At 49.3% G+C, this 17474-nt stretch overlaps 3 protein-coding genes across 9 annotated transcripts; all 3 read right to left on the reverse strand.

The window, feature by feature from the left end:
- Positions 1-74: 74 nt before the first annotated feature.
- Positions 75-5720, reverse strand: LOC111610094. Of its 5 annotated transcripts, none has more exons than XM_023342587.1 (15): positions 5630-5720; positions 4806-5007; positions 4228-4723; positions 3418-3479; positions 3290-3324; positions 3116-3190; positions 2956-3003; positions 2479-2616; positions 2254-2409; positions 1957-2139; positions 1796-1882; positions 1410-1727; positions 1177-1335; positions 970-1104; positions 75-493 (listed from the first exon to the last, which is right to left on the reverse strand). In XM_023342587.1, the coding sequence occupies exons 2-15, from the start codon at positions 4882-4884 to the stop codon at positions 281-283; spliced, it is 2184 nt and encodes a 727-aa protein (XP_023198355.1). In that variant the 5' UTR covers positions 4885-5007; positions 5630-5720; the 3' UTR covers positions 75-280. The 5 variants fall into 5 exon arrangements, with proteins under 5 accessions (XP_023198355.1, XP_023198459.1, XP_023198408.1 ...); XM_023342691.1 differs by lacking the exon at positions 5630-5720 and adding an exon at positions 5409-5622; XM_023342640.1 differs by lacking the exon at positions 5630-5720 and adding an exon at positions 5098-5398.
- Positions 5721-7485: 1765 nt separating this feature from the next.
- LOC102223432 (endothelial transcription factor GATA-2-like) lies at positions 7486-11450 on the reverse strand. 2 transcript variants are annotated; one of them, XM_005813794.3, is made up of 5 exons: positions 10774-11450; positions 10082-10307; positions 9880-10013; positions 9545-9667; positions 7486-7683 (listed from the first exon to the last, which is right to left on the reverse strand). In XM_005813794.3, exons 1-5 carry the CDS (start codon positions 11095-11097, stop codon positions 7561-7563), a joined length of 930 nt encoding a protein of 309 aa, XP_005813851.3. In that variant the 5' UTR covers positions 11098-11450; the 3' UTR covers positions 7486-7560. The 2 variants fall into 2 exon arrangements, with proteins under 2 accessions (XP_005813851.3, XP_023188387.1); XM_023332619.1 differs by having other exon boundaries at positions 7565-7683; positions 9545-10013.
- Positions 11451-11665: 215 nt separating this feature from the next.
- Positions 11666-15288, reverse strand: cdk20 (cyclin dependent kinase 20). Of its 2 annotated transcripts, XM_005813790.2 has the most exons (8): positions 13783-15276; positions 13584-13697; positions 13311-13499; positions 13072-13193; positions 12882-12944; positions 12666-12789; positions 12054-12209; positions 11666-11972 (listed from the first exon to the last, which is right to left on the reverse strand). In XM_005813790.2, exons 1-8 carry the CDS (start codon positions 13855-13857, stop codon positions 11781-11783), a joined length of 1035 nt encoding a protein of 344 aa, XP_005813847.1. In that variant the 5' UTR covers positions 13858-15276; the 3' UTR covers positions 11666-11780. The 2 variants fall into 2 exon arrangements, 1 of the variants encoding a protein (XP_005813847.1); XR_002752952.1 differs by lacking the exon at positions 11666-11972 and having other exon boundaries at positions 12118-12209; positions 12285-12789; positions 13783-15288.
- Between the last annotated feature and the right edge of the window lie 2186 nt (positions 15289-17474).

Below are 17474 nucleotides of genomic sequence, written 5' to 3' on the forward strand. Positions count from 1 at the left end.
AGATCCACTCTGCTTCAGGAAGCAAAGACAGCACACTGTGGCATTTCTGAAAAACTCTTTATAAACGTATCAAAAGTAGAAAAATCTCTTTAGGACCAACAGAAACATTCAGAGTTTATGAATGTTTCAGAAATTCAGTAACATTCAGAAACACACAGCGGTCCGGTCCGGTCCGGACTCGGTTCTGATGAACTGTTCAGTAGTAAAAACCTGAGGTAGAAACGTTTGGAGCTGATGGACTCCATTACCCAGAAGCCCCAGCCCAACATGGTGAGGCACTTTAACAAGACTGGAACTCCTCCACCATGGCTCCATCTTCATCTTCACCCTCCTCTTCCTCCTCCTCCAGCAGGCACGGCAGGCAGGTGTGGAAGGGCGGAGCCACCAGCAGGTGGCAGTCTGCGGAGCGGAGCGGCAGCCGACGGGACGCCGCCTGAACCCTGCAGCCACGGCAGACAGCAAGTCGCTCCAGATCCAGCAGCAGAGACACCAGCTGACACACACACACACACACACACACACACTGCTATTAGCATCCTGCGGCTAACAGTGTGACCCCTGGCCCCAGGTAAAGCAGCTGCTCTGGTTGGTTAACAGCTTTGTGCTATGCTGCCCCCTATTGGCATGTTAGTGTTCAGGTGGAGACATTTTGTTTTTATGAAGACCGGCACCGGGCCTGAATGACCAGAGGAGGCGCTGTTCAGTCACTACCAGAACCCTTCGATACCAGCCTGCAGGTGCCGGTTCTGCTGGGCGGTTCTTCCTGCTAAAGGGAGTTTTTCCTCTTCACTGTCGCCCCCTGCTGGTCAGGAGGAGTAATGCTGTGGACTTGATGCTCTGCTAGAGGAAACGAATCTCTGATCGATAACTTGGTCGGGTCGGGTCAGAACCCCATCAAAAATTAAAGAGTCAGGACGGGATCAGGAAGAGGCGGAGCCAGTCCGTAGGCCCCGCCCACCGTGCTGTTACCTGGCTCAGGTGAGAGACTCTGTGAGCGCACTTCCTGTAGAGGCGGTGGCCGTCAGGCAGCGGAAGGGACCGCACGCTGACCCGGAAGCTGCGATCCGATTGGACGTGGACGATGGCGTCCCTCATGGAGGACAGCTGGAGACATGAGAGACAGGAGAGACGTGAGCAGAGGTGATGGCTGCGGCGGCGGCGGCAGCAGCTACCTACCCTGCAGCACTGCAGCAGCTGCAGCTCCGGTCCTGCAGCCATCACGGCGACCCAATGCGCCGGCAGCACCGTCCTCCTCAGCAACTTCAGCAGATGGAACAAGCCCCGCCCCCCTGCGCGGCTGGCTCCGCCCCCCAACAGGCAGAACCCCTGCGGTTCCTGGAAGCAGAGGGGAACGGTTTAGTGGTCGGACCGACACGGTTTCATCAGCCGATCACGGTGGCTCCACCGACCAATGAAATAAAGTCCGGCCGCCTGCAGGTGATGTCAGTAGTGATGTCAGCGGTGATGTCAGCAGTGATGTCAGAGCGCGCCGGTGATGATGTTGTCATGGTGTTCTGGTCGGACTCAGGGTCCGGCAGCTCCACCTCCACTTCGTAGAACTTGCCCCCCTCAGACGTCCCGGTCCGAAGCTCCGCCTCCCTGACGTAATGCTCGACGCTGATTGGCTGCTCCTCCTCCTTCGGCTCGGGCGATTGGATGGCAGCGAGGTGAGGGAGAGGATGAGGGATGAAGGTGAGGCCTGTGGAGACGTGGAGGACGGATCCGTCCTGGAGACAGAGAGACGCTCTGGTGACCGTTACCATGGAAACGGTGAGCGGTCGGCAGGTAGCTCTACCGGAGGCAGCAGGCCGGACAGACAGGTGAGGGCGGAGTCAGAGAGGACGGCGGAGGACAGGTGGCCGCTGTCCAGGGTCAGGTTCCACTGGGACAGACGGACAGGGTCAGGACCGGGTCAGAACCGGGTCTGGCAGACAGCAGAGGACAGGAAGTCTGTACCTGCAGGTGAGTCCCAGTTGGAGCTGAACTGGTCCCACTGCCTCCAGTGACCTGGCGCCAGTGGGACAATGGCGTCTCCTCTTCCTCGCTCTTCATCAGCGGACCGATCCAGCCGTTCCGGGTCTCGGAGGCTCCGCCCCTCTGGCCCCGCCTCCTCTTCATCCACATCCTCTTCCTCATCTCCTGAACACAAACAAACTCAGAGATCTGGCCGAACCGGGCCGCGGGTCGGAACCGGAGTGGGTCCGGAAACGACTGGAGGTTCTGCTGGGAAGAACCAGAACCGGCAGGCCCTACCTCTCGCCTTCCTGCCGTCCTCTCGTGTCTCCAGCGGCGGACGCCGTCCTGCTGGGCGTCCGGACAGTCGGTGTCGTCTCCAGGTCGGACCGGGTCGGGCGGTTCCGTCTGCTCCCCGGGTCGGTTCTGCTGCCTGGTCGGCTGTTTCCGCGCGCTCTGAGGAGAAAGCAGAGGGAGGTTTGGTTCTGGACAGAGACCCGGTTCTGGTTCTGGTTCTGTACTCACCAGCAGCAGGCAGCGCCGCCTCACACACTTCTGCTTCATGCGGGACGGACCGCCGAACTTCCTCATGTCGCGGCAGAACGTGCAAACGCCGCAGTTCTCTCTCAGGCACGCAGCGCAGCTACGGCAGGCCTGGCGGCGCTGCAGCACAAAACATCATGATGCCGCGGCACAAAACATCATGATGCCGCGGCACAAAACATCATGATGCCGCGGCACAAAACATCATGATGCCGCGGCACAAAACATCATGATGCCGCGGCACAAAACATCATGATGCCGCGGCACAAAACATCATGATGCCGCAGCACAAAACATCATGATGCCGCGGCACAAAACATCATGATGCCGCGGCACAAAACATCATGATGCCGCGGCACAAAACATCATGATGCCGCGGCACAAAACATCATGATGCCGCAGCACAAAACATCATGATGCCGCAGCACAAAACATCATGATGCTGCTGATCCTCCTCACCATCTTCTGTCCTGATGCTGAAGTCTCGTCTCTCTTCCTGTTCTTCGTCTAATCAGCCAATCACAGGGCAGCAGCAGGTCACATGGTGGGCAGAGCAGATTCTATTGGTTAACCTGGTTAACAGATGATCACATGACCTCCAGATGACCTTCAGCCTCACCTGAACCTTCTCTTCATCCTCCTCTTCCTCTTCTTTAACAGATCCAGTCCTGAGGACCCACTGATCACCTGTCACCTGGAACAGAGCAGACACACTGAGGCCTCACACACACACACACACACACACACACACACACACACACACACACACACACACACACAGGTGAGCCCTTACCTTCCTCAGCACCACACTCGGCACGTTCTTCTTCTCTGGAATCAGAAACAAGTGGAAGCAGAGAAGAAGAGTCAGCCGGCTGTTCGGTCTCCATGGTAACCGGTCAGACAGGAGGACAGGTGAGCTACCTGGAGGTGAGCAGCGGCTGTCTCCGTCTCTTTGTGCCCAGCTGAAGAACCGGGACAGCGGCCTGGAAGAGACGCTGAGGTCAAAGGTCAGGTAACGGAGGGGAGGGCAGCGCCTGGTTCTCTGGTCCAGATGGACCGACCAGAACCAGAACCGCTGTGTTTCCTCTCACTGCCTGCTGGCGATGCATTCAGGAGTCTGTGGGTTTTTCCACTCCTGAAGGTTTAATTGTCTGGTAGGAAGCAAACAATGAATCCACTTATGATTAATTCTCCATTGATGATTTATTAGATTAAAATTAGTTCCAATCGATTCACTAATAACAGCGCTTCTTTCAGTGCTGTAGTTTGGCCGCCGTCCAGCAGAGGACGCTGTCGCTCATCCTAAAGCGGAGCCAGAAACAAAGATGGCGGCCGTACCATTTGTCCGGTGTGGATCCAGAACGTTCTTAATGCACTTCAGTTCAGAAACATGAACTGAAGTTTCACCGAGTCGCTATGACGACAGAAACACGGAGCCATTACAGCATGATCAGAACAAACATGGCGCCAACAAGTTCTGGGGAGTTTAGTCACTAAACGCTTCAACAGTCACTGGCTGAATTCATTCATTACTCTTATTATCTTGTCTATCCATCATCCTGCTTTATGTTTTATAAATGTCTAAACTTTAGTCAGTATTTAACACAGATGACACAAAAATGTAATTTAAGCCTTTATGTCACTTACAACAGGCAGACAAATGATAAAATAGAGAAAACTTCAAATTATCGATTAACTCATTGACATTTCTGTAGCTCCTCCCACTCTTACCTGTCCTCCAGTGATTGGCTGCTGCTCTCAGGTGTATTGAAGCTCAGGCAGTAGGTGTGGTCGCTCTGTGGCGGCTCACCCAGGGCGGCACCGTCATCTGGGTGGGCGGGGTCAGAGGGCGGCTCCAGGCATCGCATCAGCCTCAGCCGGCTCTGGGGTTTCCCAGGCTCATGTTCAGGGGCGTTCACCTCCACGTTCTTGATGAAGGCTCGGGTTCCGACGCCGCCGTTCTCTGGGTCCAGCGGCTCCATCCAGTCCCAGCCGGACCGCAGGTCACGTGACCTGACGCGCTGGCTCCGCCTCCTCTCCGCTCCGCCCCACCGCCAGGGCCGCAGCGTCTCCGCAGGAAGCCTGAGGAGGACGACCGAGCAGCGCCGGAGGTCCGGGAACTGCTGCCTCCAGCACTGTTCCATCGTTACGGCGTCCGGCGGAGCGTCCTCCACAGCCGGTTCAGGCTGGTCACAGAGCTCCTCCTCCTCACCACATCCTGCTTCCTCTGCACAAACAACAGAGTCAACCATCAGCTGATCATCTCACACACACACACACACACACACACCTGGCGCCCTCCGTCTCACCTGCCACTTCAAGCCCCGCCCCTAAGCTCAGCTCATCCAATTGCTCCATCTTAGGATAAGGCGTCCCCTCTGCTACCATGGCCAATTGGGATGAGTCCTGCGGTTTGGGGGCGTGGCCTCAGAGTCCATGCTCATTGGTTGTTACCATGAGCCAATCAGCTGATGAGCTGCCAATCATCAATCAATGGACTGATCAAATCACCTGGAGAAGAAACAAACATGTCAGAGAAGAAGAAGTGCCGTCATGCTGCCCGGAGCCTCCAGGTGGCGCTGCATTAACTCAACCCCACACCATGCGGGAGCCTCCACCGTGCTCTGCAGCTGGACGGAGCATGTCGGCTCGGCTGGCCTCTGGTTGGTTGTCATGGTAACCCGGACCTCTTTAGGAGCCGAGCTGACAGTTTGGACCAGAGATCAGAACCGGAAACGCCTCGCTCCTTCAGAATCTCATCCTGGATCCGGAAAACTTTCCCAGGATTCCCGCAAAGGATTCTGGGACTTGCAGTCCGCTGATGGAGCATGCAGCTATTGGACCCTGCAGACCGAACCTGCAGCCAAACAGAACCCAGAACCGGACCGAACCTCACGCTGCATGCGCTCTACCTGTCACTGAATAGCGTGCACGCGCTTAGACCGGCGTAAGCACGCGCGCAGCCCCGGGGCAGACATGTTTGCCCCTCGGCGGCGGCGTGGGGCTCCCGCTGCGGCCTCAGGAGCTCCCGGTTCCGGCCCGCTGTGCCCCATGGGTCCGGTCCGGCCTGCTCGGGACCGGGACCGGATAAAGCCCCGAACCAGAAGGAATAAACGGCTTTAACGAGACTCACCGCTCCGAGACCCTCAGCTGCTCCTCCTCTGCTCCGCTGCTGCCTTCAGGGCTGTCGGAATCCACAGACTCCAGCCGAGTCTTTAACTGCATCCGGTCTGAAGCTGAACGGCCGAGCTGACGAATCAGTGCAGACATTACGAACCATCTCTTCAATGTTGACCGACACGGTTCTGGTGAACGTTCAGTTGAACCTGAGGAGAGTCTAATCCATCAAAACTTTCTTATTTGCTTTCCGAGGCGCCCCTGAAAGCAGCACCCCGTGCCCCGCCTCTGAGCATGCGCACTGCGAGTCTGCGAATCAATCAGGCTGATCGGTTTGTTAAAAGTTTGTTGGATGGAGGAGGAGCTTCTGCGGAACCAACAGAACCATCCGAACAGAACCATCCGAACAGAACGTTCCAGGTCCTGGAATAAGAACCGAGAACTGAACTCCAAGCTGTCCTGGAAATATGGATTCATTCAAAACGAATCGATAATCAAATAATCCTTTATTTATACAGAAAAAAAATTCTTTGAAAATCATTTTAGAGATTTGTTACAAAAAACATCCAAACCAGATTAATGAGATGAAATAATCTGTCAGGGCGAAATTAAACAAATATTCATATTCATCCCTTTAGGATGAATAAAGTACCTAATCAACAATAAATAAAATAAAAAGTCTTTATCCATAAATTCATTTTAAAAATTAATTCAGCTGAAGAACTTCCTCAGACTGTCAATAATATTTAATATTCACTTTGAAGATCTGGGAAGTTTTATGGATTAAGTAGATTTACCATCAATCAATCCAGATATTGATCCGCTGATGATTACTTTAGATCTCCATTCTGCAGATTTTTCAATCCAGTATTTTTACAGCAATCGTTAAAAGATGCAGATTAATAATTCAGAAGCGTTTTAAATAAGTTAGTAAATGTTAAAGCAGCCAGGCTCTAATCCAGATTGTCAGATTACCAAACTCCTTGCTGCAACAAGTTGAGTCCTTCATCAGAACCTTCTGCTGACCCGGCCCAGAACCTGCTGACCTGCCGTGACCTCTGACCCTCCTCTCTGCGTCTGATCAGCTGACACACCTGAATGGTCACATTATTGATAACCATTGATCAGTTTTTAGATTTAAAGTTTGGTAAAAAACCAGAAACCAGAAACGTGGATTTAATCTGATTAACGTTTTTTATTCCTCTTGTCTGGATTCGTGTTTTGGACTCAGAACTTTATCACTGTTTGTTGCTTCCTCTTCCGTTCGTTTGATTCATAAATTATTTCTGATATTTTTCAGAAGGTTTGAATTTCCAGTTTTTCCTGTTTGAATCCTTTGAGCTTCACTGAACATCTTCACACTTATTCCATGTTAGCATCGATTTATTATTATTAAAGTTTATTGAAGACATCAAAGACCACTCATTGGAGCTGAGCTCTGATTGGTTGTTTCATCCTAATTAGAAGAAGAAGAAAAAACACCTGGAGGACCAGAACCAGAACCAGGACTTGCTGAGGTGTGTGTTCAGTGTGTTCAGTGAGGTGTGTGTTCTGTGTGTTCAGTGAGGTGTGTGTTCTGTGTGTTCAGTGAGGTGTGTGTTCTGTGTGTTCTGAGTTCTGTGGTCTCTGGCGCCGTTGGGTCCGTTAGCGCCTCTCAGGCGTTTCGGCCTCAGACCACCAACCGTTTTCTTCTTCTTCTCCCTTTTCCTTTCTTGGCTTTTTCTGTCTGGTTCCGGAAAACCAGAACCTCCTGCGTTGCACAACGTGGGTGGCGGGGGGGCGATGCCTTCACTGTCTGCCTCCAGGCAGGAGAATCTGCCTCTGCTGCCCAGATGGGTCCAAACGGACCAGAACAGAACCAAACACATGACCCCAGCTTCACATGCTTTATTCCACTTCATCATCATCATCATCCTCAGAGGAACCGGGTCACAGAACTGGTCCGGTTCAGCACAGCGGGCCAGCCCAGGGCCCTGATTGGTCAGCTCCCTTCCTGCCTGGCCTCTGATTGGCCGATCGTCTCTTCCTGGTCTGGATCCCGTCCTTCCTCAGTGCCAGTGGCCGATGCACCTGCAGACAGAGGGGTCAAAGGTCACATGTTACACCACTCCAGACTTCTCTGGTCAGAGTTAATTATTTCTGTGTGATAAAAAAAACAAAGTTCCCACAAGAATGAACCGGAAAAGATCTGCACCATCGAACCGCCATCTTGGTAGGCAGCGCAGCGCGGAGCTGAACTCTGGACAAGGTGAAAGAGACGAGAACAAAATGGCTGCTGTTGGGTCGACCCGGATGAGACGGAGAATGAAACATGTCCGACGATGTGGACGAGCCGCCGCTGATCTGCTACTGCAGCTCAATGCTAGTGAGCAGGAAGAGTTTATCCAACATGGCCGCTTAACATCAACATTTAAACAGATTTATAAAATATGTACGATCTCTTCATGTGAACAATCAGGTTCTGCTGACTGTGTCCTCTTAGCTAGCAGATAAAAGCTGCACTAGCCAGGCCTGTCCGATAAACGGTAAATCGATTAATCGTACGATAAATTAAAACTATCGACTTCATTTTAATTATCGGCATTATCGTCTCTTGCTGCCTTTTTCTCTTTCTGTTAATGATACTGAATGAAAAAAGGCTCAACTCCGGTGCTCTCCACTGACCTCTGACCTCATTTCCTTAGTGTAAAGCTCAGCGCAGACGACACGATTGGATTGTCGGCCCATTTTTAAAACCTGACAGATCACACATTAGCCGACAGAAATCCTAGGTATAACGGTTCCATCGGGTTCGGTCCTGCCGTGTGGTTTCCAACAATGGGAACAAAATAATGGCTACAAGTTCAGTGAACTAATTTTAAAACCAGCATTAATCAATGCTTTACTGCAATCTACCTGCAATGCATGTGGCTAGTGTCAGCGTAAAGTCCTGACTGAATGAAAATCATTAGAACCTGTTTATGTCACGTTAACGAAGAACAGCTGAAAAGTTACCGGGTTTATCAACTGCGGTAGCAATTTCGCTCCAACTCCTCCTCTTGTCATTTCTATATTCTTTGCATGTTGAATAAACATTAATGTTGTTTCCACATATCATCTCCAATGTCCTGGACTTCGGGTTGCGCCGTGTCAGCTGTTTGGGATTCCCCTCCATAATGTACCCTCAGAAAACAGCGAGGAGAATCCGGCTTTCTGATTGGCTGCCTGTCACATTCAACAGGCTGAGTTAAGATCCCAGTCAGGGACGACCAACGTTTTAAGATTGTTGTAAGGGGAAAAATAGGAGCAAAAAATCGTGTAGTGTGAATTATTGCATCAGGTAGTCGATGTGCCCATCTTCTCTATTTAAATCTAATTATTACTGAAGGGCAACATAATATACACACTTCATAATCTTTAGGTTGAATGCAGTATTTATTTTCACTTTGGCTTTATGTTGCTTAGTTTTTTTTTTCAAGTGAGTTTTTTGTTAATGGAGACTGAGAATCCATTTTGTTTTTGGTTGTTTAGTTTATTTAGTTTATCAGCTCCAGTGTTAAATATTCTTTTGAAAATAAAGTGTATCTATCTTTGGCAGGAAATCACATGCATTATTACGTCATTTCCATTAAATCAGTGTGGAAAAGTCTTCAAACAATATTATCGTTTATCGCAATAATTTTTGAGACAATTAATCGTTGAGCAAAATTTGTTATCGTGGCAGGCCTAGCACTAGCTAAGCTAACAGTCAGCAGTGAAAACTACAGCCAATGTCACTGATATTTATCTTAGTATCACACAGAGAACTCAGAAACTGTAACTGAGTAAAGGCTGTAATGAACTTGTATAAGAGGAGAGCACTAGTTCTAAGCTTGTGGTTTGTTTATTGTTGCCATACCAACTGTCTACCAAGATGGCTGTCAGTACAAAGTTCCAGGAAGTGAGGCGTCACCTGGTGCAGCTTGTAGTAGAGGCCACAGGCGTTGCAGACGGCGTCTCCTGCAGCGTTTCTCCTCCACAAAGACGTGGTTCCCGTCCCGCAGTTGGAGCACTGAGTTCCTTTCCTGGCCGCCGCCTGGAAGCAGGAAGAGACGGAACGCTGAGGACGCCTGAACACAGCGCCCCCTGCTGGCTGGAGGCTGAATTTCCTCCAGTCTGGATGAAGCAGCAGCTTCTGACTGGGTCGGTTCTGACCCGGTTGAGAACCTTCTCACAGTTCCAGCAAGAGGCTCTGGCTCTGCCCCCAGGTGGATCTGTTTCTACGGTAACCAGCAGGCGTGACCTCACCGCTCTCCTCTTGGGCCGCAGCAGCGGCGGGTTCTGCTGTCGCACGCTGCAGGTGGAACACAGGTGCGTTCCTGCTGCCTCCCTCCTCCACAGGAGGGCGCTGTGGGTCCCGCAGCCGAAACACTGGCGGCGCTCTGCAGAGAGACAAGCTGCTCAGGGTTCCACCAATCACAGGCCAGAACAGCCACAGGTAAACACTCACCTGGCTCACTCCAGGCCGGAGACCAGGAAGGACTGAGCAGGTCCCATCCAGGTGGGGAGGGACGCAGGAAGGCAGGGGGCGGAGCCGGAGCAGGATGCCCATATAAGGAGTAGACAGGAGGCGGGCTGTAGGCGGAGCCCAGTGACAGACTGGGGTCGTCCAATCGGTGAGGCCGTCTGAGGAGCCCGGATTCATCCGAGGCCGACCAGTGAGCTTCAGCGCCGAGCTGCAACAACCAATCAGACGCAACAACATCGTCACACACAAAAATATGCAAGGAAGCTCAGGTCAGGGTCAAAGGTGAGCTGTCAGCGTCAGAAGCATTCGGGGATCTTGGAGCCTATTGAAGACAAACGTTTCCTGACACACAGAGGAACCCCAGCAGGGGGCCTGGCGGATCAGAGGAAGCAACAGGGACCAAAGATGGAGCCCTGAGGAGCCGCAGAGCTGACAGCAGCTCCAGATAGTCCCTGATCGGCTCCTGGATTGACCAGAGGAGAGCAGATTTAATCCCAGCTGCAGGCTGAATCCTGACATGAACTGACTGGGAACCAGTGGAGCTGAACTGGTTCCACTGTGACGAAGAAACAACATGGAAAAGCACAAATAAAAACATTTCACCTGATATCCAGATTATTCTTCCTAAAAACTCTTTGATCCGCTAACAGAAAGCAGAGACTGCAGGTCCTGACCTTCATCCTGAAGCCTGATGACCTCTGACCCCTGGTGGCTGGAGAGCCTGACGACCAATCAGCTGATGGAGTCACACCTGACATCATCTCTGTTCTTCTGGGAGTGAGAGCTCTGTCTGGTCGTAGAGGATCTTTGATGCAACACAGAGGACTGAGAAGCTGCTCCTCGGTCTGCTCCTTCTGAGAGGAGCCAGCGCTCCGCCCACCGCTGGCCCCGCCCACCGCTGGCCCCGCCCACCGCTGGCCCCGCCCACCGCTGGCCCCGCCCACACAACGCTTGTTCTGTGGTTTTTGGTGATGAAACCGGACATGAAGCAACATCATAGATCAGCGCTGAAGCTTCTAGGGTCCAAACAGTCCTGTCTGGTGCTCCGCTTCCACACTGGGAGGACTGGGATTCTCCCAGTGAATCCAACCAGAACCATCATCCTGAGGGAACCAGAAGGTTCTGTTCCAGCTCATTCATACTGGGAGCAAAATGGGAGTGAAGACTTTACTGGCCTTCCCAGTAACACCAGTAACTGCAGGTCATGAAGACCAACCACCGGTTTCTATGGAAACAAGTCAGTTACACACTTTACAAAGCAGCTGATGCAAAACGAAAAAAACAAACTCAGTACAATTCAGTTCAGTTCAGTTCAGTAGTTCAGTCCAGTAGTTCAGTTCAGTACAGTAGTTCAGTACAGTTCAGTTCAGTAGTTCAGTTCAGTAGTTCAGTACAGTTCAGTTCAGTAGTTCAGTACAGTTCAGTTCAGTAGTTCAGTTCAGTTCAGTTCAGTTCAGTAGTTCAGTTCAGTTCAGTAGTTCAGTTCAGTAGTTCAGTACAGTTCAGTTCAGTAGTTCAGTTCAGTTCAGTTCAGTTCAGTAGTTCAGTTCAGTTCAGTAGTTCAGTTCAGTAGTTCAGTACAGTTCAGTTCAGTAGTTCAGTTCAGTTCAGTTCAGTTCAGTAGTTCAGTTCAGTTCAGTAGTTCTCTCCCCTCCTCTCATTTCCAACACTTTGAGTCTTTTCAGAGGCAGGGGGCGTGTGGCCGCAGCAACGCGGGGTCCACCACGCTGTTCTGCAGGGGCAGGTCCACAGAGAAGTCGGTGGGCGGAGCCTGCAGGCGCTGGCGGGGAGGGCGACCCCCCCTCTGAGGGATGGGCAGCTCAGAGTGGTGAGCAGGAAGAGGAGAGGAGAAGAAGAAGGGATGGATGAGAGCCTACAGGAGGAACAACCAATCAGAGATCAGCTCCACTAACGAGCGGTACGTTAACGAGCCACCTGGACCCCCGAGGCTCACCTGTGTGGCCGAGCAGCGCCGCCTGGACGGGTAGACCAGGAAGCGGCAGAGCAGGTCCACAGCCTGAGGACAGGTGTCAGGGACGATCTCCTCCAATGGGATCGCTGGATTCTCCTTGAAGGTGATTTTATTATAATCTGGCAACTCGACCATTTCCTGGAGGAGAGAAGGCAGAGGTTCTGGTTCTGGTCTCAGTCGGGTACCGACATCGTCCAAAAGATCATCCTCAACCTGAACACGTCTGGAGGAAGTTCCTCAGGGCTCGGTTCCAGTTCCTGCTCCGGTCAGATGAGCGGTTCCGATCATTCCATCTCCAGAACCGCTCACCGTCCACCAGAACCTGAGCCAGAACTCCACCAGAACCCAAAGCTGCTCCAGTGATTCCTTCAACATTCCAAACGTTCTGACTGGACCGACAGAAACCGTCAGTCCATCCAGAACTCCTCAGGTCTAGATCTGGTTCTGGAAGCAGACCAGAGGTGAACCCATCAGAACCAGAACCTTCCTGTTTCTGGGTTTAGGTAGAGCCGGGCCTGATACCTGCCTGGTTCTGACCCTGGTTCTGGTTCTAGACACTGTGTGTTCTGCTGAGCGGTGAGGTGCGGTTCTTACGGGCCAGCTCTCCCGGGTCGGCGTCCCCAGAACCCGCAGGACGCAGCAGAGCTGTTCGATGTCGTTTTCCCCGGGAAACAGAGGAGAGGAGTTGAGCAGCTCTCCGAAGATACAGCCCACCGCCCTGAAACCAGAGAGCCTGAGACCGGTCCAACAGAACCGCCGCACGGTCAGAACCGCCGCACGGTCCACCAGAACCGCCGCAGAGCCTCTTACCACAGGTCAACTCCCTCATCGTATTTCCGGGCTCCGTACAGCAGCTCTGGGGCTCGGTACCACCTGGAGAGAGGAAACACTTCTGGGTCGGGTCCGCTAAGACGCCACGGCCCACAGGTTCACTTCCTGTGCAGACAGGAAGTGAACAGCCCTCTCGGGGCCCTCTGGGGGCGGAGCCTCGGCTGCTTACCTGGTGGCTACCTGGTGGCTGTAGAGCCTCTCCCCCTGGTCACTGAACAGCCGGGCCAGGCCGAAGTCTGCCACCTTCAGGTGACCCGAGGAACTGATGAGGAGGTTGGCGGGCTTCAGGTCCTGGACAGGAAACACAAGCAGATGGATTCTTTAAACTGGGAACACTGGGAACTTTTCTGATCATTTTTTTCAGTTTAGAAAATAAATGACATAAAGTGACGACCCATCGGCGCTGACCCGGTGCATGATGGAGTTCTGGTGCAGGAAGGCCACGCCCTTCAGCAGCATCATCATGTAGCCCTTCACCTGCGCCGGGGTCAGAGGTCGCTGGGAGTTCCTGATGACCTCAGAGAGGTCAGAGAGCATGAAGTCAAAGACCAGGACAAAGCCGGTTCCATGAGGGAAGAAATCCTTCAGCTTCACCACCTGAGGAGAACCAGAACCAGAACCATCAGAACCAGAACCATCAGAACCAGAACCATCAGAACCAGAACCAGAACCAGCACTCACATGCTGGTTGTCCTCGATCTCCTGCAGAGCCTTGATCTCCCTCACTGCCTGGTTCGGGATCCCGTCCTCCAGCTTCCTCAGAGCCACCTTCTTCAGGGCCACCGTCTCTCCTGTCTGACACACAGCAGAGACCTGATGGGCCGGACCAGAACCGGAACCAGAACCGGACCAGAACCAGACTCAAAGCAGCCCCAGATACCTCGATGTGTTTGGCCTGGAAGACAATGCCATGAGCTCCTTCTCCGATCCGACCCAGGATGCTGTACTGCTCCATGTCTGCCGGACCGGACCGGACCGAACCGGGGAGGACCGGGGCTCTGTAGTGAAGAACAACCAATAAGAATCAACCTGGAGTCTTCCAGGTGAGCAGCGATGGAGGAAGAACCTCATGCAGAAATGAATCACTTTAAGGAACTCAGAGGTTCTTCTCGTTTCAGCTCGAACCGAATCAGTCGTTCTTTTCACGACGACTCTAACAAAACCCGTTACTATCATTCGGCTGCGGAGAACAAACGGAAAGAAACGCGCATCTGAACGGAAACCCGCTTTGAAGATGACGTGTCGTCATGGTAACGGTGCGGCTAAGCTAGCTGTGCGACAGGAAGAGCTGAGCAAAGACTCACACAAACTGACCACTAAACCAGACACGCAGAGGACGTCACCATGGTAACCGAGGCTCTGAGCAGCTAACCTTCTGACGTCACACGGACCTTCCGCTATTGGTCAGAAAACTCAGTTACGTGACGATGGCAAACCAATCCATCAGCAACAATAGTTTAACTTTTATAGTCAGAGTTAGTAAAGAAAATAAAAATGTAGAAAACTTATATTCTAGACAGGGAAGGAGCAGCAGGTTTTTTATGAATATAAACGTATTTCAGGCAACCAGCCTGAAAAAGGCACCATGAGGTATTCAGAACAGAGCGATTTACTGACATCTAGTGACGAGAAAAGATATGACACCCTGGACATTCCTTCTGCTTTGCTCATAAATAGTTCAATCCCCGGTTAACCAAGTGTTACATTTATTTGTAATAGATTCACAAACAGGGGTAAAATTATGACCCCTGTTACTGTGGAGATTTTAACTCCTAGGTAAGTTGCAGTGTTTTTTACAGGGATACCACAAATTTCAGTAACAGCCGTCGAATTTAAAGGAAGGATTTCACTTTTCTTTAGATTGACTTTCAATCTTGAAATGCTTGAGAGTTTAGCTGTAACAGACAGAGCTACAGGAATTTCATTAGAATCTCTTAAAAATACTGTTGTATCGTCAGCAAGTTGTGACATTTTTATTTCTTGATCAAACATTTTAATTCCCTGAAATGAGCTCTGTCTGATTAAATCTTTTAGAACAAGCAGGAAAATGTAAGTTGTGGCCGAACAGCCTGGCCAAGCCCTTCATGGATATAAAACCAACTAGATGTGCCGTATAGAAGTTTATAGAAATGTTTTTATCTCTATAAAGTGTCCTAAAGGCTTTAATGAAAAACTTACCAAAGTTAAAAAAAGGACAAATATAAAGTCAAAATAAAGTTGTGACTAACTGTATCAAAAGCCTTTTGATAATCTAATGATTGGATCACCAGGGAAAAGATCTTTATAATCGAATCAGAAATGTTGCATTCATTTCTGATTCGATTATAAATACATGAATCTCCAAAGGCCATGAAGCCCTTTGGAGATTCATGTATAAATATCATTTAAACCATAAATGATATTGGTTAGATATCATTTAAACCATTTTCAGTCCTTTAGCTAAAATGGAGGCTAAAATGAACCATTAATAGAAGAGGGGAGGGGGAAAGAAAGGTTAAAAGGCGACTAAATGCTGGTAAAAGATCCCTTGAGGATCAGGAAGAAAGAGTTGAAATAAGAAAGAAAATAATGTAGGAAGATTTTAAAGTTATATTAAAATTTAAGGCTGGACAGGATATGATTGGAGTAAGTCCTATCAGTTTGTCAAATGGATTAAAGAAAGTTATTGGAGATGTAGAACTAGCTAAAGTCTTAAGGGATGGAAACCTATTTATCATTTGCAAAAAAGCTGAGCAAAATAATAAGGCCCTAAAATTACAAATGGTGTGTAAAAAAGAAATGCTGGAAAGAAAGGTAGTTGGGGAAGAAAGAGGAGTAAAAGGGGTAATATCAAGGATTCCTGTAGGAGAAACTTGGAGGAGCTAAAGAAAATAATAAAAGGAGGGGAGATTACAGGCTTTTAGGAGTGGGGAGAAAATGGACAGTACATTTACTACTGGATATAAAGATAAAGTTCTACCTGATAAGGTCATGATTGGTTATATGAGCTTTAATGTAAGAGCTTATATTCCACCACCTCTCAGATATAAGTGTCAAAGGTTTGGACAAACTGCGAACGTTTGTCAAGGGAAACAGAGACGTGGAGGTGAACAGGTGGAAATAATCCTGTTAAATGTTGTAACTGTGGAGGAAATCAAACTGCAGCATATGCAGGGTGCATGGTAAGAAAAGAGGCAGCTGAAATTCAAAAAGTTAAACTGATAAGAGGATTACTGAAGAAGTGAGAGAAATAAAGAATAATGATAATGATCCAAAAACAAATTATGAAAGAATTGCAGACAATAATCAGTGTAACATTACATTAGAAAAATTGATTCCTTTTCTTGCATCTATCATAAACTGCTCAGAACAAGCAAGAACTAAAGCTGAAAAAATAAAAATCATAGTAAAGGCAGCTACAAAGTTTTTTAATGCCAAAGATTTATCTTGGAAAAAATCCATGATGAGCTTAGAGATGAGGAAGGATCATCTGAAGCTTCTCAAATCATCACATAATCCTAATATTACTATGAAACGCTCGCAGTCTAACAGCAAATGGTCAGGAATAATTTAAAGGCTTCATTAATAATCTAAATACAAAACCAGATGTAATATGCATTCAACAATCATGGCTCAAACCATCACTACAGTTTAGTGTTCATGGTTACTCAGTCTTACATAAAGACAGAATAAATGGGACTGGAGGAGGCGGCCATATTTGTAAAGGGAAACATAACATTTATTCAGCTCCAAATAATATCAGATTTAGAAATTATTGCTGTAGAAATTTGGACAAATGATGAGAATATTAAAATAATAAATTATTACAATCCTTACAAACAATTAGAAAAGTTAAAACTTTAAAGAGAGAATTGGAGAGGGAAAATAGTTTGGTGTGGGAACTTCAACGCATTTATGGAAAAATCAAGATGATTATAATGGAGGGATTTTAGAAGATTGAAGAAAAAGAATTGGTAATATTAAATAACGGGGTACTAAGTAACGGGGTATTAAATAACGGGGTACTAAGTAACGGGGTATTAAATAACGGGGTACTAAGTAACGGGGTATTAAATAACGGGGTACTAAGTAACGGGGTATTAAATAACGGGGTACTAAGTAACGGGGTATTAAATAACGGGGTACTAAGTAACGGGGTATTAAATAACGGGGTACTAAGTAACGGGGTATTAAATAACGGGGTATTAAATAACGGGGTACTAAGTAACGGGGTATTAAGTAACGGGGTACTAAGTAACGGGGTATTAAGTAACGGGGTACTAAGTAACGGGGTACTAAGTAACGGGGTACTAAGTAACGGGGTATTAAGTAACGGGGTACTAAGTAACGGGTATTAAGTAACGGGGTACTAAGTAACGGGGTACTAAGTAACGGGGTACTAAGTAACGGGGTATTAAGTAACGGGGTACTAAGTAACGGGTATTAAGTAACGGGGTACTAAGTAACGGGGTACTAAGTAACGGGTATTAAGTAACGGGGTACTAAGTAACGGGGTATTAAGTAACGGGGTACTAAGTAACGGGGTATTAAGTAACGGGGTACTAAGTAACGGGTATTAAGTAACGGGGTACT

This window comes from Xiphophorus maculatus, chromosome 1 (assembly GCF_002775205.1).
Source record: "Xiphophorus maculatus strain JP 163 A chromosome 1, X_maculatus-5.0-male, whole genome shotgun sequence".
NCBI lineage: Eukaryota > Metazoa > Chordata > Actinopteri > Cyprinodontiformes > Poeciliidae > Xiphophorus > Xiphophorus maculatus.